This window comes from Doryrhamphus excisus, linkage group LG1, assembly GCF_037039965.1.
Source record: "Doryrhamphus excisus strain RoL-2023G ecotype Guam linkage group LG1, RoL_Dexc_Guam_v1.1, whole genome shotgun sequence".
Taxonomy (NCBI): Eukaryota; Metazoa; Chordata; class Actinopteri; order Syngnathiformes; family Syngnathidae; genus Doryrhamphus; species Doryrhamphus excisus.
Window position 1 is genome coordinate 24,278,560 of NC_136357.1, and position 21,267 is coordinate 24,299,826.

General features: G+C 38.5%; 2 protein-coding genes across 3 annotated transcripts; both read left to right on the plus strand.

Moving 5' to 3' along the window:
• Positions 1-209: 209 nt before the first annotated feature.
• LOC131132629 (histone-binding protein RBBP7) lies at positions 210-10,719 on the plus strand. 2 transcript variants are annotated; one of them, XM_058078430.2, is made up of 12 exons: positions 210-384; positions 1,768-1,912; positions 3,065-3,210; positions 4,258-4,434; positions 4,523-4,638; positions 5,963-6,123; positions 6,208-6,334; positions 7,340-7,417; positions 7,948-8,024; positions 8,249-8,306; positions 8,540-8,650; positions 8,989-10,719. In XM_058078430.2, the coding sequence occupies exons 1-12, from the start codon at positions 369-371 to the stop codon at positions 9,055-9,057; spliced, it is 1,281 nt and encodes a 426-aa protein (XP_057934413.1). In that variant the 5' UTR covers positions 210-368; the 3' UTR covers positions 9,058-10,719. The 2 variants fall into 2 exon arrangements, with proteins under 2 accessions (XP_057934413.1, XP_057934414.1); XM_058078431.2 differs by having other exon boundaries at positions 4,261-4,434.
• Positions 10,720-12,287: 1,568 nt separating this feature from the next.
• On the plus strand, positions 12,288-20,964 carry sh3gl3a (SH3-domain GRB2-like 3a). Its single transcript, XM_058078526.2, has 10 exons — positions 12,288-12,505; positions 13,081-13,149; positions 14,545-14,617; positions 14,714-14,857; positions 16,338-16,471; positions 17,129-17,287; positions 18,427-18,530; positions 19,444-19,565; positions 19,784-19,816; positions 20,278-20,964. Exons 1-10 carry the CDS (start codon positions 12,461-12,463, stop codon positions 20,478-20,480), a joined length of 1,086 nt encoding a protein of 361 aa, XP_057934509.2. The 5' UTR covers positions 12,288-12,460; the 3' UTR covers positions 20,481-20,964.
• The last annotated feature ends 303 nt before the right edge of the window (positions 20,965-21,267 follow it).

The following is a 21,267-nucleotide window of genomic DNA, read 5'->3' on the forward strand; positions in this document are numbered from 1 at the left end:
GCTGGACACCCAGCAAGTTGCCCCCACTTTTTTCTAAATTTTGACGTGAAAAATTCCAAAAGTCTTGTATAAATCATGTGTAATTCACAAGATTGTTTATAGTCTTTCTTACTGTAACTTCTTAAATTGTTCAGTATGACTGCCTTTGCGCAGTTGTCGCGCAACGTTGATCTTTTCGTTTGCGCGCTCTCGCGCGTGCGCAGTAGGTCTTGTAGGCAGTTTCCGCGCTGAATAGGAAGTGTGGGCTCATATCAGCGAGGGAGTATAATACAGCAACACTAATAACACACGTAAAATATACCGCGGCAGAGCCAGCCAATGGTACACACCTAGTAAGTTTGCACCGAGTATCGTGACCGAAGAGGAACATGGCCGATAAAGAAGGTAGGTTAATTTAGTGTTGAGTTTGTTGGTTCATCGTGTACCACTTTAGCACGCTCACTCGCCGTTAGTAAGTATAGGCGTTAGCATCACATGCTAGCTCTGCCTCCACTGGGTAATCACATTCTTTCACATTCTAACCCTAACCATCATATATTTTTTATGACATAATGTTGATAAAATAAGTAGAGGTTGTTTACTCTCCCTTAAGCGATATTGTGAACCTCTACTGCATGTCAGGTCATCACACAGTACTAAGTACTATTGCAACGACACAACAACAGTAGGGCGCAACTAACCTGTCTCACGACGGTCTAAGCCCAGCTCACGTTCACCATTAAGTACAGTAGTCAATTAATTACGGTGGCCGACAGGGGCAAACGAGCACAGAAAAAAATCCACAATCCTGTGAAACCATAAAACACATGCCCAAACATGAAAAACGTGCATAACAAAAATGCACTGCAAATACCAAAAAACACACACGGGAAATCATCAACTGAATGAGAGAGGTGCTGTTGGTCTTATCCAAGCTACCAGCAACGCCAGACCAGAGGGATATCTTGTCTTTTCTGTCATACCTTCCAACCACCCATCCATGCATCCATTTTCTATGCCGCTTATCCTCACTAGAATAGCGGGGGTATGCCGACCTCAGGTAAAGAGGCAGGCTTCAGAGGCAGAACAATAGAGAGTCGCCAATTAACCAAACACGCATGTTTTTGGAATGAAAACGGAGTACCCAGAGAAAATGCTCACAAGGACGGGGAGAACATGCAGCCTCCACACAGAGATGCCCAAACGGAGATTTGAACCCACGTCTTCCAGAAAATGCCAATTGTTTAAAGGGGACCTATTATGCATTTTTTTTGCACTTTGTATTGTCTTGTGGACTCATATAGAGCAGCTGCACAGGATAACCCGCACAGAGAGCTTTCTAGATCATCCAGATTCCGCACCTATTTCTGCAGTATTTCCATGGACTTCCTGTTTCCGACCCAAATTATTTGTTTAATTTACTCCACTCCCGGCCCTCCTCTAGGTATGCCCACACCGCTGTGATTGGCACGAGCATATAACATTGTAACAGCATTTATAGGTCAGAAAAGTGGAAAAAGCATAACAGGTCCCCCTTAATGAGGACATTTTCATTCCACCGACTTTCTTCTGGGCATCCCTTTAAGATCGTGGGGTCTGATCCTACCTGCTACGTCTTCTCATTCTGCTATCTTTGATACAACAAGCTACACAGACAGTTCCATTATAATGTGTTATGGGCAAGGGCAAACAGGTAGCGCCAAATCTCTTTGTGGCTGTCCAATTTCGATCGATTGATAGACTGCATGTGAAACACTGCATAACCTTTGTCAATGTGCCTTGCTGCAGTGTATGACGACGCTGTGGAGGAAAGAGTCATCAATGAAGAGTACAAGATTTGGAAGAAAAATACGCCATTCCTATATGACCTGGTGATGACTCATGCCCTGGAGTGGCCCAGTCTGACTGTCCAGTGGCTTCCAGATGTCACCAGGTGAAATGTTAAAACCGATTTTGACGCATATAAACACTCATGGTTGCATGTACTCACTGCTATCCATAGACACTGACATTACATCATGTGCACTTCATTCCTGCAACCATCCATTTTGTATGGCGCTTACCTTCACAAGGGTCATTGGTATGCTGGAGCCTAACCCAGCTGTCTTTGGGCGAGAGGCGGGGTACACCCTGGATTGGTTGCCAGCCAATGGCAGGGCATATATAGACAATATTCAAACTCACATTCATACCAATGGGCTATGGAGTCGCCAATTAACCGAACATGCATGTTTTTGGAATTGGGGCAAAAACTGGAGTATGCACGGGGGAGAACATGCAAACACCACACAGATGACCAAGCGGAGAATCGAACCCTTCACTTCTTTCCTGCTTCTTGAAATGTAATAATAATTTACAGGGTGTGACTTTTATAGCGTCGATGTGACAACGCTGTCTCAACAGTCTCACAATCTAACAAGTTCCACACAAACATAGTCTCACACGGGTGGCATGACAAAGTCAGCTCTTTCGCCACCACACTCATGGAGGAAACTGTCTGCTAAGAGAAACGTTTGTGTGGGAGACTATTTCCACACAGATCGCTCAATCGTGACGGATACAAACACTAGACAACCCCCTCACGACCTAGGTTGAAATGGCGATAAACACCCAAGTTGGCAGAATCTCCCCTTACAGAGCGTGAATGGAAGCTAGCGGGGGTTAGCTTAGTTTAGCACGTTGGTATGGTTGTGTGTACAGGACTCGGGCTGGATTAGTATGTTTTTGATGTGCTCCACGATACTGCCCAATTTAATACCATTTTCCAAATAGGACCGCGGACATTGAGTTTGACGTGTTCTAGAAAAAGACAATTTTAGCAGTTACAATAGCTTCTGCTTGGATATTATCACAGTCCCAGTGATTTTGGAAAGTTATGAGAAACCGGTTGGTGGTTTGTCTCTGTTTGTTAAAATTGGTACTGCTTTTGCTATTTTAATTTAGCATTTTGGAAATGTACCTGATAAATTACTGATGTACGTCAATGTTTCTGCAATGTCTTTGTATTGTCGTCTATGATAATGTATTTCCAGCTAAAGTGGGCTAAAATGTTAAATGCTAAAACTCTTTGTGTTGTGGAACACAGGCCGGAGGGAAAGGATTACGCAGTCCACAGACTGGTTCTGGGAACCCACACATCAGATGAGCAGAACCACCTTGTCATCGCCAGCGTCCAGGTGCCCAACGATGATGCCCAGTTTGATGCCTCACATTACGACAGTGAGAAAGGAGGTTGGTGTTCCTCAAAGTAGCACAATTTGAATACAAGTGAGCTGAATGAAGACTAGAATATTTTATTCCATTGATTTTATTTCTCAACAAATTTATTTATTTCTCTAATTAATTTCTCAACTAATTCAAACCATTTCAACACTGAAACATTCAGCTTTGTTTCTCCAGAATTCCACATTTCCTGGCCCCAAAATTTCCATTTCCCCTCATTTCTCAAAACATTCAGATTAACAACTTGTAACATTCCCACTTTAAAATTCCCACTTTTCACCTCATTCCACAACTTCCACACAGAATTTCAGTTCAGCGTCATCTCTCCAGTATTCACATGCAATTCCTCCATACATTTCCTTCAAGAGTTATTAACGCTGTTCTTGTCTTTCAGCAGGTATGTTGATGGACGTTCAGATGTGCTGAAGGTTGCTCAGAGGTAGTATTAGTACAAAACCAAGTCAGAAAAAGTTGGCACGGTATGGAAAAATCCTTTTTCAAAAAGGTTTTTAAAATGTACTTTTGTGTTTTTCCAGTCAACGCTGCATTTGTGTGTGAAGCTGTTTAACACTTCAGAACTTCACTACTTTTTAAATCTACACTCAAAGCATAATGGGGTCTGTAGTTCTTTTAGACATAAATTAGCCATATCATTGTTTAAAATGCAGTATTGAAAGCATCTGAAAATAATGTGTGGCTTATAGTCCGGAATTTACAGTAAGTCTATTTGTCATAGCATCGGTGAAACTTCCACTTTTTGTACACAACTTTGGTGTGTTAAAGTACCACGAGGAATAAATGCTCATCAAATCCAAATTTTTCCAATAAAATAATATAATTTTTTTCTGAAATTGCTATTCATTTACATAAATTTGTATGTCATTGTTTACAAAACAATTTTTACAATTTTTTTTCTTTTCATTTTAAATTTTTTTTAGCATTGCTCCGTTTTTCAAATGTATTTGATGTCATCTGGGGTTTATGTAAATGGGAGTGGAACCCTCTGAGACTTGCAAAGTAGAATACAGTGTCTGAATGCCTTTTTTTTTTTTTTTACAGAGTTTGGTGGGTTTGGTTCAGTAAGTGGCAAAATAGAGATTGAGATCAAGATCAACCACGAGGGAGAGGTGAACCGAGCCCGTTACATGCCCCAGAGTCCTTGCATCATTGCTACAAAGACCCCTACATCTGATGTCCTGGTCTTTGACTACACCAAACACCCGTCTAAGCCAGGTGGGTGTGTGTAATCATGATGACTGCGTATTAGATACGCATAAAAGAATGGACATAGTTTGGCAAATAATGCAAGAATGTATTTCAGATCCCAGTGGAGAATGTAGCCCAGACTTGAGGCTAAAAGGCCACCAAAAAGAAGGTTATGGCCTCTCCTGGAATCCCAACCTGAGTGGCAACCTACTCAGCGCCTCTGATGACCATGTAAGTGGCATCGACATCATTTGCTTCATATTGATTTGATCCGTGCCTAGCCGAGGACTTGGTTCATCCAAACAAGAGGCTTGAGATTGTTAGTTGCAGCCATAAATATAACTTTAGGTTGTAAAAAAAATCTTAAATTTTCTGGAATGTCTGCAGAAAGAGAGATATTAAATACAATATGGGACTGACCGTCATTTTACTTACCCACATTTTTTTTAAGTGACCAGCTACCTCTTAGGGACAGCATTTGTTCTGTGCTGGTGCCATCTGCTTAAGAACAGGGGTTGCTAACACATCAATCGTGATTGACCAGTAGATCTTTGTGACTTCACTGGTAGATCCCAAAAATATTGGAGGAAAAAAAGATTTATTATGATATCAGTGTCCTCCCCTCATGGAGAGTGGCCAACAAGCACACATTTTGACCCCTGGACATGCCTCCTCACTGCTCTAAGGGAATTCAGCCCCAGTCCTGAGCCCGTAGCCCAGTCCTCGGAAGCGCTTCTGTAAAATGCTTCATGAGTATGTTAAAAAAAAATGGGCATCATGATTTTCTTGCTTAAACTTGACAATGCAATTCGCTGGGAGACACACACGCGCACACACACAACTTGTGTTTGAAAGAAATCAGTGTGTATTTAATTATTAGTAGTATTAGACTCTTTGGACTTCTTCTGGTCTTCATGGGGGGTCCCGGAAGGACAGATGACAGGGACATTCTTCACAGAAATTAATAGAATGATTATAAATAATCCATCAAGTTAAAACGCACTCACTTCCTCCACAGCACATTTACATATCTGCACAAGGCGGGTGTAGGGGGGCTGGAAATGTGGTGCCTTGTTTAGTAAAAACAGAATTATTTCTATTTTTTATTTAGTCTGTTATTGTACCCTGATATCACACTTAAAGGGATAGTTTGAATTTTCTGACATTAAATTGTATGACATCCCCATCAGCAGTGTAGTGTATCACAGTCACTTACTTTGAGCGGAGTTTTGTTGGATTTTAGTGATAAGGAGTGAAGTTCCAGTTTCTTGCTGGGGTAACTGCCAAGAGTTTTGCTTCTCAAAACATTGTGTTCAACAGAGTCATACATTTGCATCACAAAACATAGAACTCAACCTCTCAGTCGCTCGATGTCGCAGCAGACTCCATCAGTGCATATAAACACAGTGGAACACTCACACAACAATGTACAGGTGATAGTAATAACATTACAGAAATAGTCGTATGAAATAACACAGATAAATTGAGTTTTTTGTTAGTAACTGTTTAGACCATATTCATCTAATCAATGCTTCACACCCTGTATTTTCCATAGACCATTTGTCTGTGGGACATTGGGTCAGGCCCAAAGGAAAGGAAGATCGTGGATGCCAAAACCATCTTCACTGGCCACACAGCAGTTGTAGAGGATGTCTCCTGGCATTTACTTCATGAATCCCTATTTGGTTCTGTGGCTGATGACCAGAAACTGATGATGTGAGTAGATCATTTTTATACTTGTAAATTGAATGACGTGTTGCTCTGTCTGATCACCCCACTCCCTTCCTGCACTCTCCCCAGATGGGACACTCGCTCTAACAACACATCCAAAGCCAGCCACGCTGTAGATGCACACACTGCAGAGGTCAACTGTTTGAGCTTCAATCCTTACAGCGAGTTCATTCTTGCCACTGGGTCTGCTGACAAGGTAGAGAAACGAAGGCGCTGGACAAGCTTTCATTCTGTATTTCACAACAATAGAAACCAAATCTCATCACACATCTTATGATTTGATTGCAAATGTTGTTCATAGTTGCTTGAATACAGTAACTAGGTTCTGTATATTGTCAGTCTCCCACACTGATTAACCAATCATGCCATGTCTTGTCTAGTGGCTCATGAGCTACTAGTAGCTACTAACTACTTTTCAAGTAGCTCTCCAAAGGCTTTGTTTGTCAACTCCCATACAGGCAAAATTAGAAAGTTCGAAAGTCTTCTGGAAAACTTGGGCGTGTGACCAGTAACAGCAGCCTGCCTGAAGGTGGGCTGTGGATGGAATACATTTTTGGAAATCCAAGGAAATACAGCTGGAATAGGTGCAGATACTGGAATATATAGAAAGCGTTCAGTGGGGGTTATTGTGTGTAGCTGCTCTATAGGAGTCCACAGCTCAATTCAAAGGGTGCAAAATATGTGTATATATATAATGGGATGGAGCATAATAGTTCCCATTTTTAAACCATAGCCATGGTGAGTCGACAAAAACTCAAGTCAAATTCAAGCCAATCATACGGAAGGATGCCAGCATCCGACTGGAATAAGATATGTGGGATGATTACTTATCTATTTATAAGAGCTCATGTGAAACTTCAAAATGTGATCATGCAAAATACACATTTATGACCTAGAATTACTAAAATAAAACAAGTTATTATATACTTCACTTTAAGATAAAATGGTTAATGTTTGTGAAGTGTGTAGTTGTAAGGAGGTCCATGGCTTCAGGTCAAATATGTGAAGGCGTACGTGACTAAAAAGTTTGGGAACCAAACGTTTACAGGCATTTTTTAAACCACAGCACTCTTAATGTCCCATTGTGGCATTGTAAAAAAAAAAAAAAAAAGCAAGACCGGTGCTGACTCATTTCAATTGGACTGTCATTAAACAATTGATGCAAGAACATGCTGAGTCATGAAAACTTTGTTTGTCACAGACGGTTGCACTGTGGGATCTGAGGAACCTCAAACTGAAGCTCCATTCCTTTGAATCCCACAAAGATGAAATATTTCAGGTAAGTGCTGCAATTGCTTTACTTAAGAAAAGCTTTTGTTTTGCTGAAGAAATGTTACATAGTGTCTCCAATCCACTTTGGTTGGGCATACCCAATAAAAAATGAAGACTATGGGAAGATGTTGACCTATTGCTTGGGGATCTCTTTGTGGAGTTTGAATGTTTTCCCTGTGTGTGCGTGGGTTTTTTCCAGGTACTCCGGTTTCCTCCCACATTCCAAAAACATGCTAGGTTAATTGGCGACTCCAAATTGTCCATAGGTATGAATGTGAGTGGGAATTGTTTTGTCTATATGTGACCAGTCCAGGTTGTACCCCGCCTCTCACATTAAGTCAGCTGGGTTAGGCTCCAGCATACCCCTGCAACCCTCGTGAGGATAAGCAGCATAGAAAACGGATGGATGGATGGAGTGAGATGTGAAAAAATTTGTGGAAAAAAGGTTGCGTCCTACTGTCTGGAATTTACAGTATATGATTGTTTTCTCAGGCTGCTTATGTGCGTTTTTGCACTTTGTGTCATGAAATGTTATAGGTGCAATGGTCTCCTCACAATGAGACAATCCTGGCCTCCAGCGGCACTGATCGGCGTCTGAATGTGTGGGATCTAAGGTAAGGGTGTCCATCTAATCCATTCTTGCTTAGAACCTTTAATTTAACAATTATTTAACTACTTATTTATTTCATTTAGTTTTTACATTCGGCCTCTCACTGTTAGACCAAAGCTTTGATAAAAATGATGCACTTCTTATTTCCAACCTGTGTCAACCACCATGTGTTTCTCCACTGCCATGGTGAAAGAAAATAAGTCGTACTAAGCACAATTGTTTGTTTAGTAAAATCGGGGAGGAGCAGTCCGCTGAAGATGCGGAAGATGGCCCACCGGAGCTGCTGGTGAGTTTGGAATTGAAGATGACTATGCACTCATCGTGCTAATAATGCTCATTAATTTCACTGATGATTAAATCCCACAAGGGGCAAAGCCAGTGGATACTATGGCTTTGACATAAAAATAGAGCATTTGCAATTTATTGAAAACAGTGTTTAACTCAAAAGTTTAAGAGTTTCATGTCATGAAATGTTAACATCATTTTTCTTTGTTTAATATACGTCTCTCCTCTCGCTAGTTCATCCATGGTGGCCACACAGCCAAAATCTCAGACTTTTCCTGGAACCCTAATGAACCCTGGGTCATCTGTTCAGTTTCTGAAGACAACATCATGCAAGTCTGGCAGATGGTAAATATATTTGCTGTTCACCACACTACCATTCTTTCCCTTTTTGTATGTTGCCGTCATTGGAAAAGGTTTGGAAATATGCTTAGTCTTTTCAAGATTTTGCACTTTTGTTCAGTGCAAGATAGTTGCGTGTACGTTTGACTAGGGAAGCATGAGCTAGGTGAGTACATTGGACAATGACAAATTTTAGGGGCAAATCAATTATTTTGCTCTTGCCATTTACAGTGCCTTCTGTTTGAAATGTGATGTTTTTTTATTTAATTAAAAAAACAATTTAATTACATTTTTTATTTTATGTATTTTATTTTTTAATTTGTTTTGTGCGGTTGTCATTTTAGGCAGAGAATATCTACAATGATGAGGAGCCGGACACCCCGGCATCAGAGTTGGAGGCCCAGGGATCATAAGCCACTTTGTACAGTATCTTTTCAACCCCCCCCCCCGTCCTGAACTCCTAACCCGTCGTTCTCCTCTCTGTCTCATTTCCACTGCAACATCAGTCATTTGTAGGGTTTTTAATTTTTCTTCATTGCAATATTTTTGCAGTTAACTTGCCATTACTGTTTTTTATGTGCTGTTTACCTGAAATAGATATTTTTCACATTATAATAATGCAGGAGCAGACAACGATGCTTGCTTTAAACGAATGCTTGTTGTTTGGTTGTATTCAGTGATCCAGAAGATGAGCCACTGTTTTCCACCATGTTCTTCACAATACTTAAACAGTAGGCTACGTAATTAAAGATATCCTGAAAGACAGACTTTGCAAAGTTTGGGCCTACAAGCAGTGACCAGGGGCGGGGCCATACTGCACATTTTGGTATTGATGCGATTTCATGTAAATGCAGGGATGGTATCGATACTTTTTACTATACATTTTTCAAGCTCATTGAATTATTTTGAGATTGTGCCTATAATTTGTTGATGATCAAAATTGGAATAAAAGATCGGACACATTTTAGGCAAACAATATTGTTAAAATAAATAAAAAAAATATTTGTGAGCAGTGTAATAAAAAATAAATACAACAGTATAAGATAATGCAACAATATCAATGAAATAATAGTTATTAAATTTTATTACAAACATTTGAGCAAAATAAAGTCAGTGGTGCAAAATAAGTCAATAAAAGCAAAAACTACTATTGGCCCTCATTCAGATACAGTAGTTGTCTGCACGTTTGCTAGCATATTTGGGTATTAACCCTTGATTATGTTGCGAGTGAGCAGTGATAATCGAAGAGAAAAGGAGTGGGTTCTGGAGCTGAATCTAATCTAAAAATTACAAGTCACTTTTATTGCAAATGTTGATCAGCAATCGCAGTATAATGTCAATGTCAAGCTAGCAAGAGGGTTTGGAGGTGGGAGGAGCGAGTCGTGTCCAAAATAGACCTGTTGACGTATCAATCAAGGTTTTTCGCTATTAGCTGCTGGTCCCAGAAAATAAACCCAGTTTGATGGAGCTAGTCAGGATTAGTTGTAATAACGGGCAGTTACCAACACAACCAAGCATGGGATGCAATAAATCATAATAAATTAGAAGGGTGTGGTTCTCAGTGGACAAAGAGGAAGCAATTTGTTGACAGAACATATTGTATATTAACATGCTTGGATTGACTTGCGGTGTACCACAGGGGTCAATACCGGAACCAGAGTTTTTTTCATTCATCTATCTTCAATGCCGCTTATACTCATTAGGGTCGCCGTTATGCTGGAGCCTATCCCGGCTGTGTTAAGGCAAGATGCGGGGTACACCCTGGACTGGTTGCAGAGTTGTTTGTTTTATACATAAATTCAGTTTGTAAGGCCGCAGAGAAGTGAGTAAATCATCATGAAGTGAAGATACTAGTATTATCAGCAGATGACAATACTGCATTTTTTAATTGTTTAAATAAAGTGCTTAGGGGGAAAACCAGTCTAAACATTTCTTATTGAATCCAGGGGCTCTGTGGAATCGTCTTTAGTTTCACTTTACACCATTTTGTGTTTTGTTGTCACCTCCGCCCCACAACCTCAACCACATCCCATTACCAACAAATTGCAATAAAGATTTTGTAACTTTTCCAAAAATGCAATTGTCCTCACTTATTTTATTTTTTTTTACACCTAATTAAGTGCACAAGTTTAGTTTTTATGCAACATAAACTCATGTTTAAGTCGACGCCTCATAGCCTGGCCGACTCAAATTGAAATAAGCGGTTGTCGACATAATCCATTGCTAGCATTTTAGGAGAATGTGCAGTATTTATTTTTTGGCTTAAAAACCTGTTTTTTTCTTCTAATAGGCACTATTCAATCATGAAATGGCATTAAGAAATATAAAGTGACGCTGTGAAATTTTGAAGCACTAAGTGGCAAGGGGGGCACAGTACTGTCATTTTTATGACTGTTATAAAGTAATAGAAATATTTGTAGATTTAATTAGTTTTGTTTACATTTACACAAATTCATTGGTAAATTATTTCTGATTATCCAAATACTATATAAAAACCAATAAATACTCAAGTGTGACAATGTAATTCAAAAAAATTTTGTGAATCCACAATTTTTAGAAATAAGTAATATAAGTATAAAAATATAAATAACTTTTTTACATCAATTGTAATTATAGATGATGGACTGTTGTGTTATTTTAGCGTTAAGTGCAATATTAATAATTATTGTTGCATTTCCAAATACAGTATTGTCAGTTTGGACCTGTGTGCTGCTCTTCATTTATTCCATTTGAAAGGTGAAAGTGATGCACAGAGAACTGAATCTTATCAGAGGTTGAAAAAAAAGCATGCTCGAGACACCTACTGGTCAAAAATAGTACTACAAATACCCCTCATACTGTATGTAGGAATGCAGCGCCCCCGTGTGGTTAACGGAATAAGTCATTTTTCCACACAAGTCTTACTATTAAATTAGAACGTATATTGTATATTATTGTATAAATATTGTATATAATCAGAGCCAGAAGGAACAAATGTCATATTTTGTTTGCTCCGAAGGATTTGAATGTGGGACCCTCTTCAACTTGTTATATTTGTTGTATTAGTTCCGCAAATGAATCACATTATGCATGAAAGATCTTTTACTGGGGGAAGTTGGCTCATTTCCATGTTTTTTGTTTGTTTTGTATCGTAATTCGGGCCTCGTTTAATCGTATACGTAAGTAGAATGTGCTTTGACTCAATAAAAACAAAAACCCAGCATTTAATATATCATTATTTATTAAGTAAGTATAAGTAATTGAAGGTAACCTTTTTATATTGATTTTGGCTATATGACTGTGTATTTTTCTTGCTGCACGCATATTTAGCAGACTCAGCCAATAAGATTTGTGGAAATGGCGACTTCCGGATGATCCCGGAAGTGAAGGCAGACAACATGACATTCATTTCCACTTGGAACTTTCATAAGAAAATGTCAGGCCGCTTTACTACAGCTGTTGGTAAGCAAGGCGAATTGTTGAAGGCAAATTGTATCTGTACTATACAAATGACAAAGTTTCTTATTTTACACAGAAGATGGATGATTTTAATAAATTATAGGAGTGCATGTCATTGCAAAATTCGGCGCAATTTTACAAGATAAACGCTACTACGCTCTGGTTGTAGTTTTACTTTCTTAATCAAAGCACTTCCGGTCATGTCGGTTTGAGGTCTTGATATTAGCTTTGGACCTGCTGTAGCCTGGATCGTTTTTTTAATTGATAAGCACAATAATGTGGATTTTTGCTAATGAAAGACTGATTTGTTGATATTCTTATTAGGCGTTTTGAGGACTATTATTTTGAGAGGGGAGACGCCTTAGCGTTGGTGAAAAAATGTCTGTAGCCGGGCTGAAGAAGCAGTTCCACAAAGCCAGTCAGGTATGGAAATATTCTTGTTAATAATTAAAACTGTTTATCGATAAATGCCTGATTTACTCCATAAGCTAACAGGTCAAATCCCTCCCTTGTCCACTGGTATTGTTTTGCTTCATTGCTGCATGTCAGTGAATCTTTTCCTTCTCTACTCGCTCCAGAAAACTTCCTTTCAAAATAGAAACAAAATATAAATGACAATATCAACATGTACGTATTTTAAATATTTATTTAACATATATTACATACAGATTTTCTTCTTGAGGAGCAATCTTTTAACTGATAGAAATTATATATGTGTTATCATTTATTTTAGAATTTATTCAGCTAGTAGTTTAAATAATTATCGCATAGTCATTTATATTTTGTACATTTATTCTATTCATATGAATAATTTGCACATTTTCTTAAATGTATGCACTTCATCAATGAGGAATCGGTTATCCAATTTATCGACAACCATGGGTACTCCAGTGGCAACATCAAGCCCAGGAAACATCACTCCTGCATGTTATAAGTTGTATGTGGATAACTTCATGTTCTGTTGTGAAATAAGGTTTAAACTCATGATTCCCTTGCAGCTTCTCAGTGAAAAGATCAGCGGGGCCGAGGGGACAAAGCTGGATGATGACTTCATGGAGATGGAGAGGGTGAGTTCAAGACCAATCACTTTGTTCTGTCAGTGTAAATATTTCCTATATTTTCAAATATGCGACATCTTTCAAACACTGACTTTTACTGTGTGTTCTCTTCATCGGAGATAACGCTGTAATGTCTGTATTTTCTGATTCACACTAATGATGATTGTCTACAGAACGCACAAACGCGTTCTGTCCTTTAAGAAAGAACAGTGATCCCTTATTTATGTAGAAAAAACATTGTTAGAACCTCCTGGATTAGAAATAACACGCATATTGTCATTTTTACACTCCTTATACCCAATATAGTAGACGTAATAAGAGAAAATAACACATTTAAGAAGCTTTCATTTGACATGGATGGTTCTTTTTATCATGTGTTCAATTATTTCTGAGGGAATAGCAAAAATAAATTGATGTATGGGGTTGTACATTTTCAAGCTGTGTGGTGTTTGTGGCAATACCCTGATTGTCAGATATGGAGGCCGACAGTCAATTTTGCATGTTACTTACAATCAATTGTTTTAAAACCTACACAGGTTTACCGTATTTTCTGGACTATAAGTCGCTCCGGAGTATAAGTCCAAAAATAAGTCTAAAAATGCATAATTAGGTAGAAAAACAACATACATAAATCGCACTGGAGTATAAGTCGCATTTTAGTCATTTACTGCTCCACTAAAAAAAAAAAATCAAGTTAATCACACGTTGACTCTGTGATTAATCATGATTACTGTATTTTCTGGACTATTAGTTGCTCCGGAGTATAAGTCGCACAAGACCAAAAATGCATAATTAGGTAGAAAAAAAAACGTATATAAGTCGCACTGGAGTATAAGTCGCATTTTTTGTGGGTAATTTATTTTTTACTGCTGTCAATCCACAAAAAAAATTAATCAAGTTAATCACATGTTGACTCTGTGATTAATCATGATTACCGTATTTTCTGGACTATAAGTCGCTCCGGAGTATAAGTCACACAAGGCCAAAAATGCATAATTAGGTAGAAAAAAAAACATACATAAGTCGCACTGGAGTATAAGCCGCATTTTTTGCGGGTAATTTATTTGACAAACTACTTGACCAAAACAGACATTACGTCCTCTTGGAAGGCAAGTTCTACCAATAAAAGAATAGAGAACAGGCTGAGTAGGTGTAAGATATGCTAACACAATGGTTATTCAGCTGCACAAAAAATAAACATGAACAGAAAAGATGTCCAGTGTTTATGTAGCATAAACAGTTTTTTCATTTATAAGTCACTCTGGAGTATAAGTCGCAGGGACAGCCAACCTATGAAAAAAAGTGACTTATAAGACTTATAGTCAGGAAAATACGGTATATGAATCCATTGGATGATGTAAAATGTTTCCAGCGTCTTTAATGTGTTTGTGTTGCTTCAACCAGAAAATTGAGGTAACGCACAAGTCAGTGTTGGACCTCTTATCCAAAACGACAGAATACCTGCAACCCAACCCAGGTAAACAAATCCATCACAACAATATTTTCATACGTCTTTGTCAGTTTTAGCTTCTATCCAGTGGTCAAAAATGTCATTCCATGTTTTCCTCTTCAGCTTCTCGTGCAAAACTGAATATGCTGAACACGGTATCCAAGATCCGAGGTCAAGTGAAGATCACCGGGTACCCCCAGACCGAAGGCCTGCTCGGGGACTGTATGCTGCACTTCGGCCATGAACTTGGAGAGGACTCTCTCTTTGGTATCAGTGCTTGTGTGCATCATGACGAACTGTTAGCAATCCTGTTTAACATCACCACATTCTTACATACATTATTTTATCCCCTTACAAAAACATGAACAATACACAATTTTTATGATAATATATTTTGAACAAATTGTAATTGGATTGTATTCAATTGGGCGAAATAATGAAATAAATATTTGACCAAGCAGTAAACATTCTGACTCCCACAGACTGTTGTGTGTTCCCTTCATGAAAGTATGTTAGTGGAACACACTCCCAAAAGTACAAAAAGAAAAAGAGAACTACAGTAATCCTACAGTTTATAGAAAATGAGTACCAGACCCGACTGTGATGAGTACATTTCCACAAACTGGGATTCCATATTTACAAATTGACTTTTTTCTTAGTTAGAGCCCTCTAGACATTATATAACACCCCTATATTCACATTTACACTCTTATTACCCAATATAGCACACATTAGAGAAAACAGGACATAAATAAAGACAACTTCAGCTTACACTTGTGTTGCTGTAAATGTCAATGGTGCAGGCAGGAAATGACGCTGGGGGTTTTAGTGTTGAGTTTTAGCTTGACCGAGAAACAGCTTCTTCTCAAGAGCCATTACCACCCTGAACTCAGACATACAACGAGCCCGGTCATTAGCATAATGCAAATGTGCGATATTTCCAACACTGCCTCTGTCACTACCTCCATAACATATTTATTTATTGAAAAACTCAATACAATACACTTTGACTTTTACTCATCTGTATACACCATTCATCATTTGCACAAAAAAATATTTTATTTTATTTTATTTTATTTTATTTTATTTTATTTTATTTTATTTTATTTTATTTTATTTTATTTTATTTTATTTTATTTTATTTTATTTTATTTTATTTTATTTTATTTTATTTTATTTTATATTCCTGTGTCTGCAATACATATCTGCTTGTGTGCAATATTATGTTTATACCTGTCTGTTTTTTTACTTTACTTTTTGTATACTTTTTTAACTTAACTATTGAACTGAAAGGAGAAGCTCTATAAGCTCTTATACATCTTGTATAATGACAACAAAGGCCATTCCATTGGCGTGGGTTACAGCCGCAACAGTAGCCTTCGGGATTATTGTGCCTGTTTTGAGATCATTAACACCTGCTATAAAAGCCTATTGTTCCAGTGAGCAGGTCTGGTGCTTGTGTTTCTCATCCTACATTACAGTAACATTACTAGTAACATCACTTTTGTTGTTTCTTAACCTCCATTTTGTCCCCCAAGCGTGAGGCAGGCTCTTCTCATAGCAGTGCATAAAGGAAAAGGAAATCAGTGAGCTCAGTGTTAGAGTTTATTTTGTCGTTATTTATTTGTAAGTCCCGACTTACATTACGTTTTACGTTTTGTTGCCTCAGAGCCAGAAGAATTGTAACTTTTCAGCTATTTAATTAAGATCTTTTCTCGTATTCTGTTGCATGTGTGTGCATTTACAGGCGGTGCACTAGTTGACGTGGGCGAGGCGATGAGGCAGATGGCCGATGTGAAGGACTCCCTGGACATAAATGTTAAACAAAACTTCATTGACCCCCTGCAGACTCTACAGGACAAGGATGTGAAGGAGATCATGGTATGTTTCACCAGCCTTTATTTTTATTGCATATTTAGTTGTCAGTTTTTAGCTCAGTGATTGATTTTCTGTCTCCTATTCCTTACTGTATTTTTTTGTGTTTTAGTGTTTTATTGTGATGTGCTTTTGTGTTCCTTGAAAAACACTTTAGAACAAAATTTTACATTATTATTATTATTATTATTTAATTAATTTAATGTAATATCATTTAATTATTATTATTATTATTATTATTATTATTATTATTATTATTATTATTATTATTATTATTATTATTATTATTATTATTATTATTATTATTAATAATAATAATAATAGAAAATTCATTGAAAAGTACTTTTGAACAAAAATTTATATTCTTATTATTAATATTATGGTTATTAATAATATTATCATTAATTATTAATTATTATTATTATTTAATTGATGTAATTTGATATTGTTTTATTATTGCTGTTAATAATAATAATAATATTAATAGCCATAATAATAATAATAATAAAAGTTGTGTAGGGGTGCTTAACAGAATTTTTTTTCTATAGTTTTACAATTGAGGTTTTGACTTTGTGGAACAGCTTCATGATGCTCACTATGGTTCAACTGTCATAACTGAAATCGGATGTGTCCTCCCCCTCTTTATTTATTTATTTTTTACAGCACCACTTGAAGAAGCTCGAGGGACGCCGGTTAGACTTTGACTACAAGAAGAAGCGTCAGGGGAGAATCCCAGATGAAGAAATCCGCCAAGCCATTCAGAAATTTGAAGAGAGCAAAGATGTAGCTGAGCGCAGCATGTTTAACCTCTTAGAAAATGATGTAAGAATACTCACAACAACACTCAGTAAGCCATCATTCATTTATTCATTTTCTACCGCTTATCCTCACGAGGGTCGCGGGTATGCTGGAGTCTATCCCAACTGTCTTCGGGCGAGAGGCGGGGTACACGCTGGACTGGTGGCCAGCCAATCACAGGGCACATATAGACAAACAACCATTCACACTCACATTCATACCTATGGACATGTTTTTGGAATGTGGGAGGAAACCGGAGTACCCAGAGTAACCATGTATGCACGGGGAGAACACACATAGTCCACACTCCACACATAGGGTGGAATTGAACTCGGGTCTCCTAGCTGTGTGGCCTGCGTGCTAACCACCAGATCACCGTGCAGCCTTAGCATCATCATATTTCTATTATCTCTGCCAACTGATACCATGGAACAGGTGCCAGAGATAACAGTACATATGTACGTATGTTTACAGGACATCTGACGGGTCGTATGTGGATTCCCAGCTACCAGTAGATTGTCATGTGACATCAGTCAGCTGACACTAAGCTCCCTTTCTGAAGCTCCCCCGTGGCATTTCATGCTAAACACGGAGATGCAACGTTCCTCTTAATAATTCTGATTACAGTGAAACTAACCCAGCGGAGACTTCAATAAGTGAAGTCATCTGTTCACATGTAGCGGCTAATTATGTAATGAACACCACTAAAGAATTCGTATTTTCTACATACCTGGTTTTTAGACTGCTATATCATGATGAAATGGAAATTTGCCCATTGATGAAAGCTTTTGAATGCGTTGCCTTGACTTCAGCTGCATTATCTTATACATATCTTGTCTTTCATTTTCAATTCTTGTACATCAGTCATGTTGGATAGCAAATGCTAACTGGATGTAATACATGACCTGCTTGTCCTAATGAACATTACATTTTACCAGTACTCTGGTTATGTACACAGCTATTGAGGAATTATGTGTAATTATATTTGTTGCTATATTGAATAATTAAAAATAAATGTAATATTTCAAAGTTGACGAGTTAGATTTGACAAATGTTATGTTTTATAGAAACATTTTGACTTGTAACTTGCATGCTGAAAAAGTGTGAGTACCCCAGCTGTACACTCTTGACCAAGTTGACACTTCCATGTGTTTGATTGACAGATTGAACAGGTGAGCCAGCTGTTAGCATTGACTGAAGCAGCCTTTGAGTACCATCAGCAGTCATGTCAAGTCCTGGAGGATCTCAGTAGAAAGCTGCAGGAGAGGTGAGCAATACGTTAATGTTGACACTATATGCCGTTTACTTGTCGTAACAGTATTTGAGACATCATTTTTGTCAATGTTGTGTCCAGTGGTTAGCGCACAGACCTCACAGCTAGGAGACCAGGGTTCAATTCCACCCTCGGCCATCTCTGTGTGGAGTTTGCATGTTCTCCCCGTGCATGTGTGGGTTTTCTCCGGGTACTCCGGTTTCCTCCCACATTCCAAAAACATGCTAGGTTAATTGGCCACTCCAAATTGTCCATAGGTATGAATGTGAGTGTGAATGGTTGTTTGTCTATATGTGCCCTGTGATTGGCTGGCCACCAGTCCAGGGTGTACCCCGCCTCTTACCCGAAGACAGCTGGGATAGGCTCCAGCCCCCCCTCATGAGGATAAGTGGTAGAAAATGAATGATGATTTGTGTGTGATTTTGTTGTCAGCACATTCAACTATGGAAAGAACAAAGTATTTCATCAAAATATTTCATTCATTCGGCTGCACAGCGAATGAGTGGTTAGCACGCAGGCCACACAGCTAGGAGACCCGAGTTTGAGTCTGCTCTTGGGATCTCTGTGTGGAGTTTACATGTTCTCCCCGTGCATGTGTGGGTTTTCTCCGGGTACTCCGGTTTCCTCCCACATTCCAAAAACATGCTAGGTTAATTGGCGACTCCAAATTGTCCATAGATATGAATGTGAGTGTGAATGGTTGTTTGTCTATATGTGCCCTTTATTTTTTTGTGCGCTATGGGTGAATTCACCACTTGGTCCTTGGTCTACTGTATGTATGAGATGAGTTCCAATTTTCTGGACTCCCTCCAACCGGCACTGCCTATCTTTCCATGCACTCAACATTGCGGTTGTGTCTTTGCTTTCAGAAGCAATAATGTTTCCTTCCATTATCTCTTCACCCTAGGATATCCACAGCCGGCAGTCGACCGAAGAGAGAGTTCAAACCAAAGTCCATCAAGGGTTGCCTCCAGACTTTTGTCAGTCGGCACAATGGTCTCTCTAACAACTCCACATTTAAAGTGACAGGTACAGGTCTTAGCCTCCTTTTTTCCATTTAAATGTACCTTAAATTAACGCTCAGCATTTACAGCCCTGCAAATGTATGGCTTTCTGGTGTAAGACACGTCTCTTACCCTATAAGTCTGTAATAATTTATTAAGGCGTGATAATACAGGTAAATTATACAATGGTATTTGAAAGGTAGATGGATTATTATACCTCATTGCAGCCTCTGTCCCCTACAGATATGACAATCGGTGACACAGCCAACGTGAAAAGTATGTATTATTCTTTGTTGTGTGATATCAAACGCTCCAAATGTGCTACTCCGTACATCCTTGCCATTTCGCCAATGTTCTTAAACTGTAGGAATCCAGAAAAACCGATTTGATGAGCGTATGCTTTGGGTTTCGGGTTGTTTTTTTTTCCAGTCAGTGTCGTTATAATATCATATTGTTTGTACACTTCCTGGATTGGATAATTACAGCATGCATGATCTCTGATACTGTTCACACTTCATTACCCATATCGTTATCAACCGATATCGATATTGATTGAAATAGGCACCAGCTCTTCTCAAAGTTGTATTGTTTTTTGTGTATATTAGTGTGGAAGTGGTTATTGTGATACTTGACTACAAATCATTAAAGCTGCCACAAAAAGTGATGCAGTTTTGTTTTGAATTCCGTTCCCAAACTGTTACCTCAAAATGCTAATAAATGGCATTGTGTGTCTGCAGAATGGGAGGTGCTGGATCAGCCGTGCTGTCGCTCTCTGTATGACTTTGAGCCAGAGAACGAAGGAGAGCTCGGCTTTAAAGAAGGAGACATCATCATCCTGACCAACCAAATCGATGAGAACTGGTACGAGGGCATGATCCACGGGGATTCTGGCTACTTTCCCATCAACTACGTGGAGGTCATCGTCCCTCTGCCAGAGTAAGACCACCTCAAGTCCTGATCCTCAGCCTTTGTCCTCGACTTTGCTTGTCCACACACACTGCACATGTTGTTGATTCTGAATTTGAAAGCAATGCAGGGAAGTTGCAGTTTAGTCTCAAGGTCAGCTTAAGATTGAATGTTTTTCAATTTGCTATTGGTGGACTTAATGCCAAGCCAAGCCTTAACCCAGGAAGTAGAGTCCATTCCTTCTTGGGGACAGAATCTGATAAAGGTAGTTCTTAAATGTGCCCTCCATCTTGGATCGCAATATACAGTTCTTAACAACTTTATGAGAACACCAATATAAATTACATTCATGTAAGAATATGGATTGTATTTTAGTGTTTACATATCCATTGATTTCCGTCCAATATCTGGATCCACATCAAGGGGGTGGGGGCAGTCTTCCCTCGGGGCCTCCCCCCGAGCACGCGTCAGGTGTAGTCCTCAGTCCCCTTGTATCCTTGGTCAAGAATATGACATCATAAGGAATCCCGACTGTTCAGACATGTTTAGGTATATGTTAGAAGAAATTCATTCATATTGAAATCACTGCAAAATGTCTTCGTTTATGAAATAACGCCCATTATTCAAAAGCCGTCCCATTCACTATTAGCCATTTTTGATGATTTAGACTGATTTTTCAAGGTACACAAAATATTGTGTTCTATGGCTATATAAGCATATTGTCTACCAAAAGAAATATTGGACTCTCATCTTTCATCAGAAACAAATTTTCTGCCTTTTTCAGTTTTTAGCAACCAACAATAGAACATAAGGATCAGCAA

Bases quoted from the DNA above. Each gene is read 5' to 3' on its own strand.
- LOC131132629 (XM_058078430.2), top strand. The intron at 6,335-7,339 runs GTAGAGAAACGA...TGTTTGTCACAG, and splicing joins CCACTGGGTCTGCTGACAAG to ACGGTTGCACTGTGGGATCT. The intron at 8,651-8,988 runs GTAAATATATTT...TTGTCATTTTAG, and splicing joins TCATGCAAGTCTGGCAGATG to GCAGAGAATATCTACAATGA.
- sh3gl3a (XM_058078526.2), top strand. From the start codon at position 12,461: ATGTCTGTAGCCGGGCTGAAGAAGCAGTTCCACAAAGCCAGTCAG. The intron at 12,506-13,080 runs GTATGGAAATAT...ATTCCCTTGCAG, and splicing joins AGTTCCACAAAGCCAGTCAG to CTTCTCAGTGAAAAGATCAG. The intron at 19,566-19,783 runs GTACAGGTCTTA...TGTCCCCTACAG, and splicing joins CTCCACATTTAAAGTGACAG to ATATGACAATCGGTGACACA.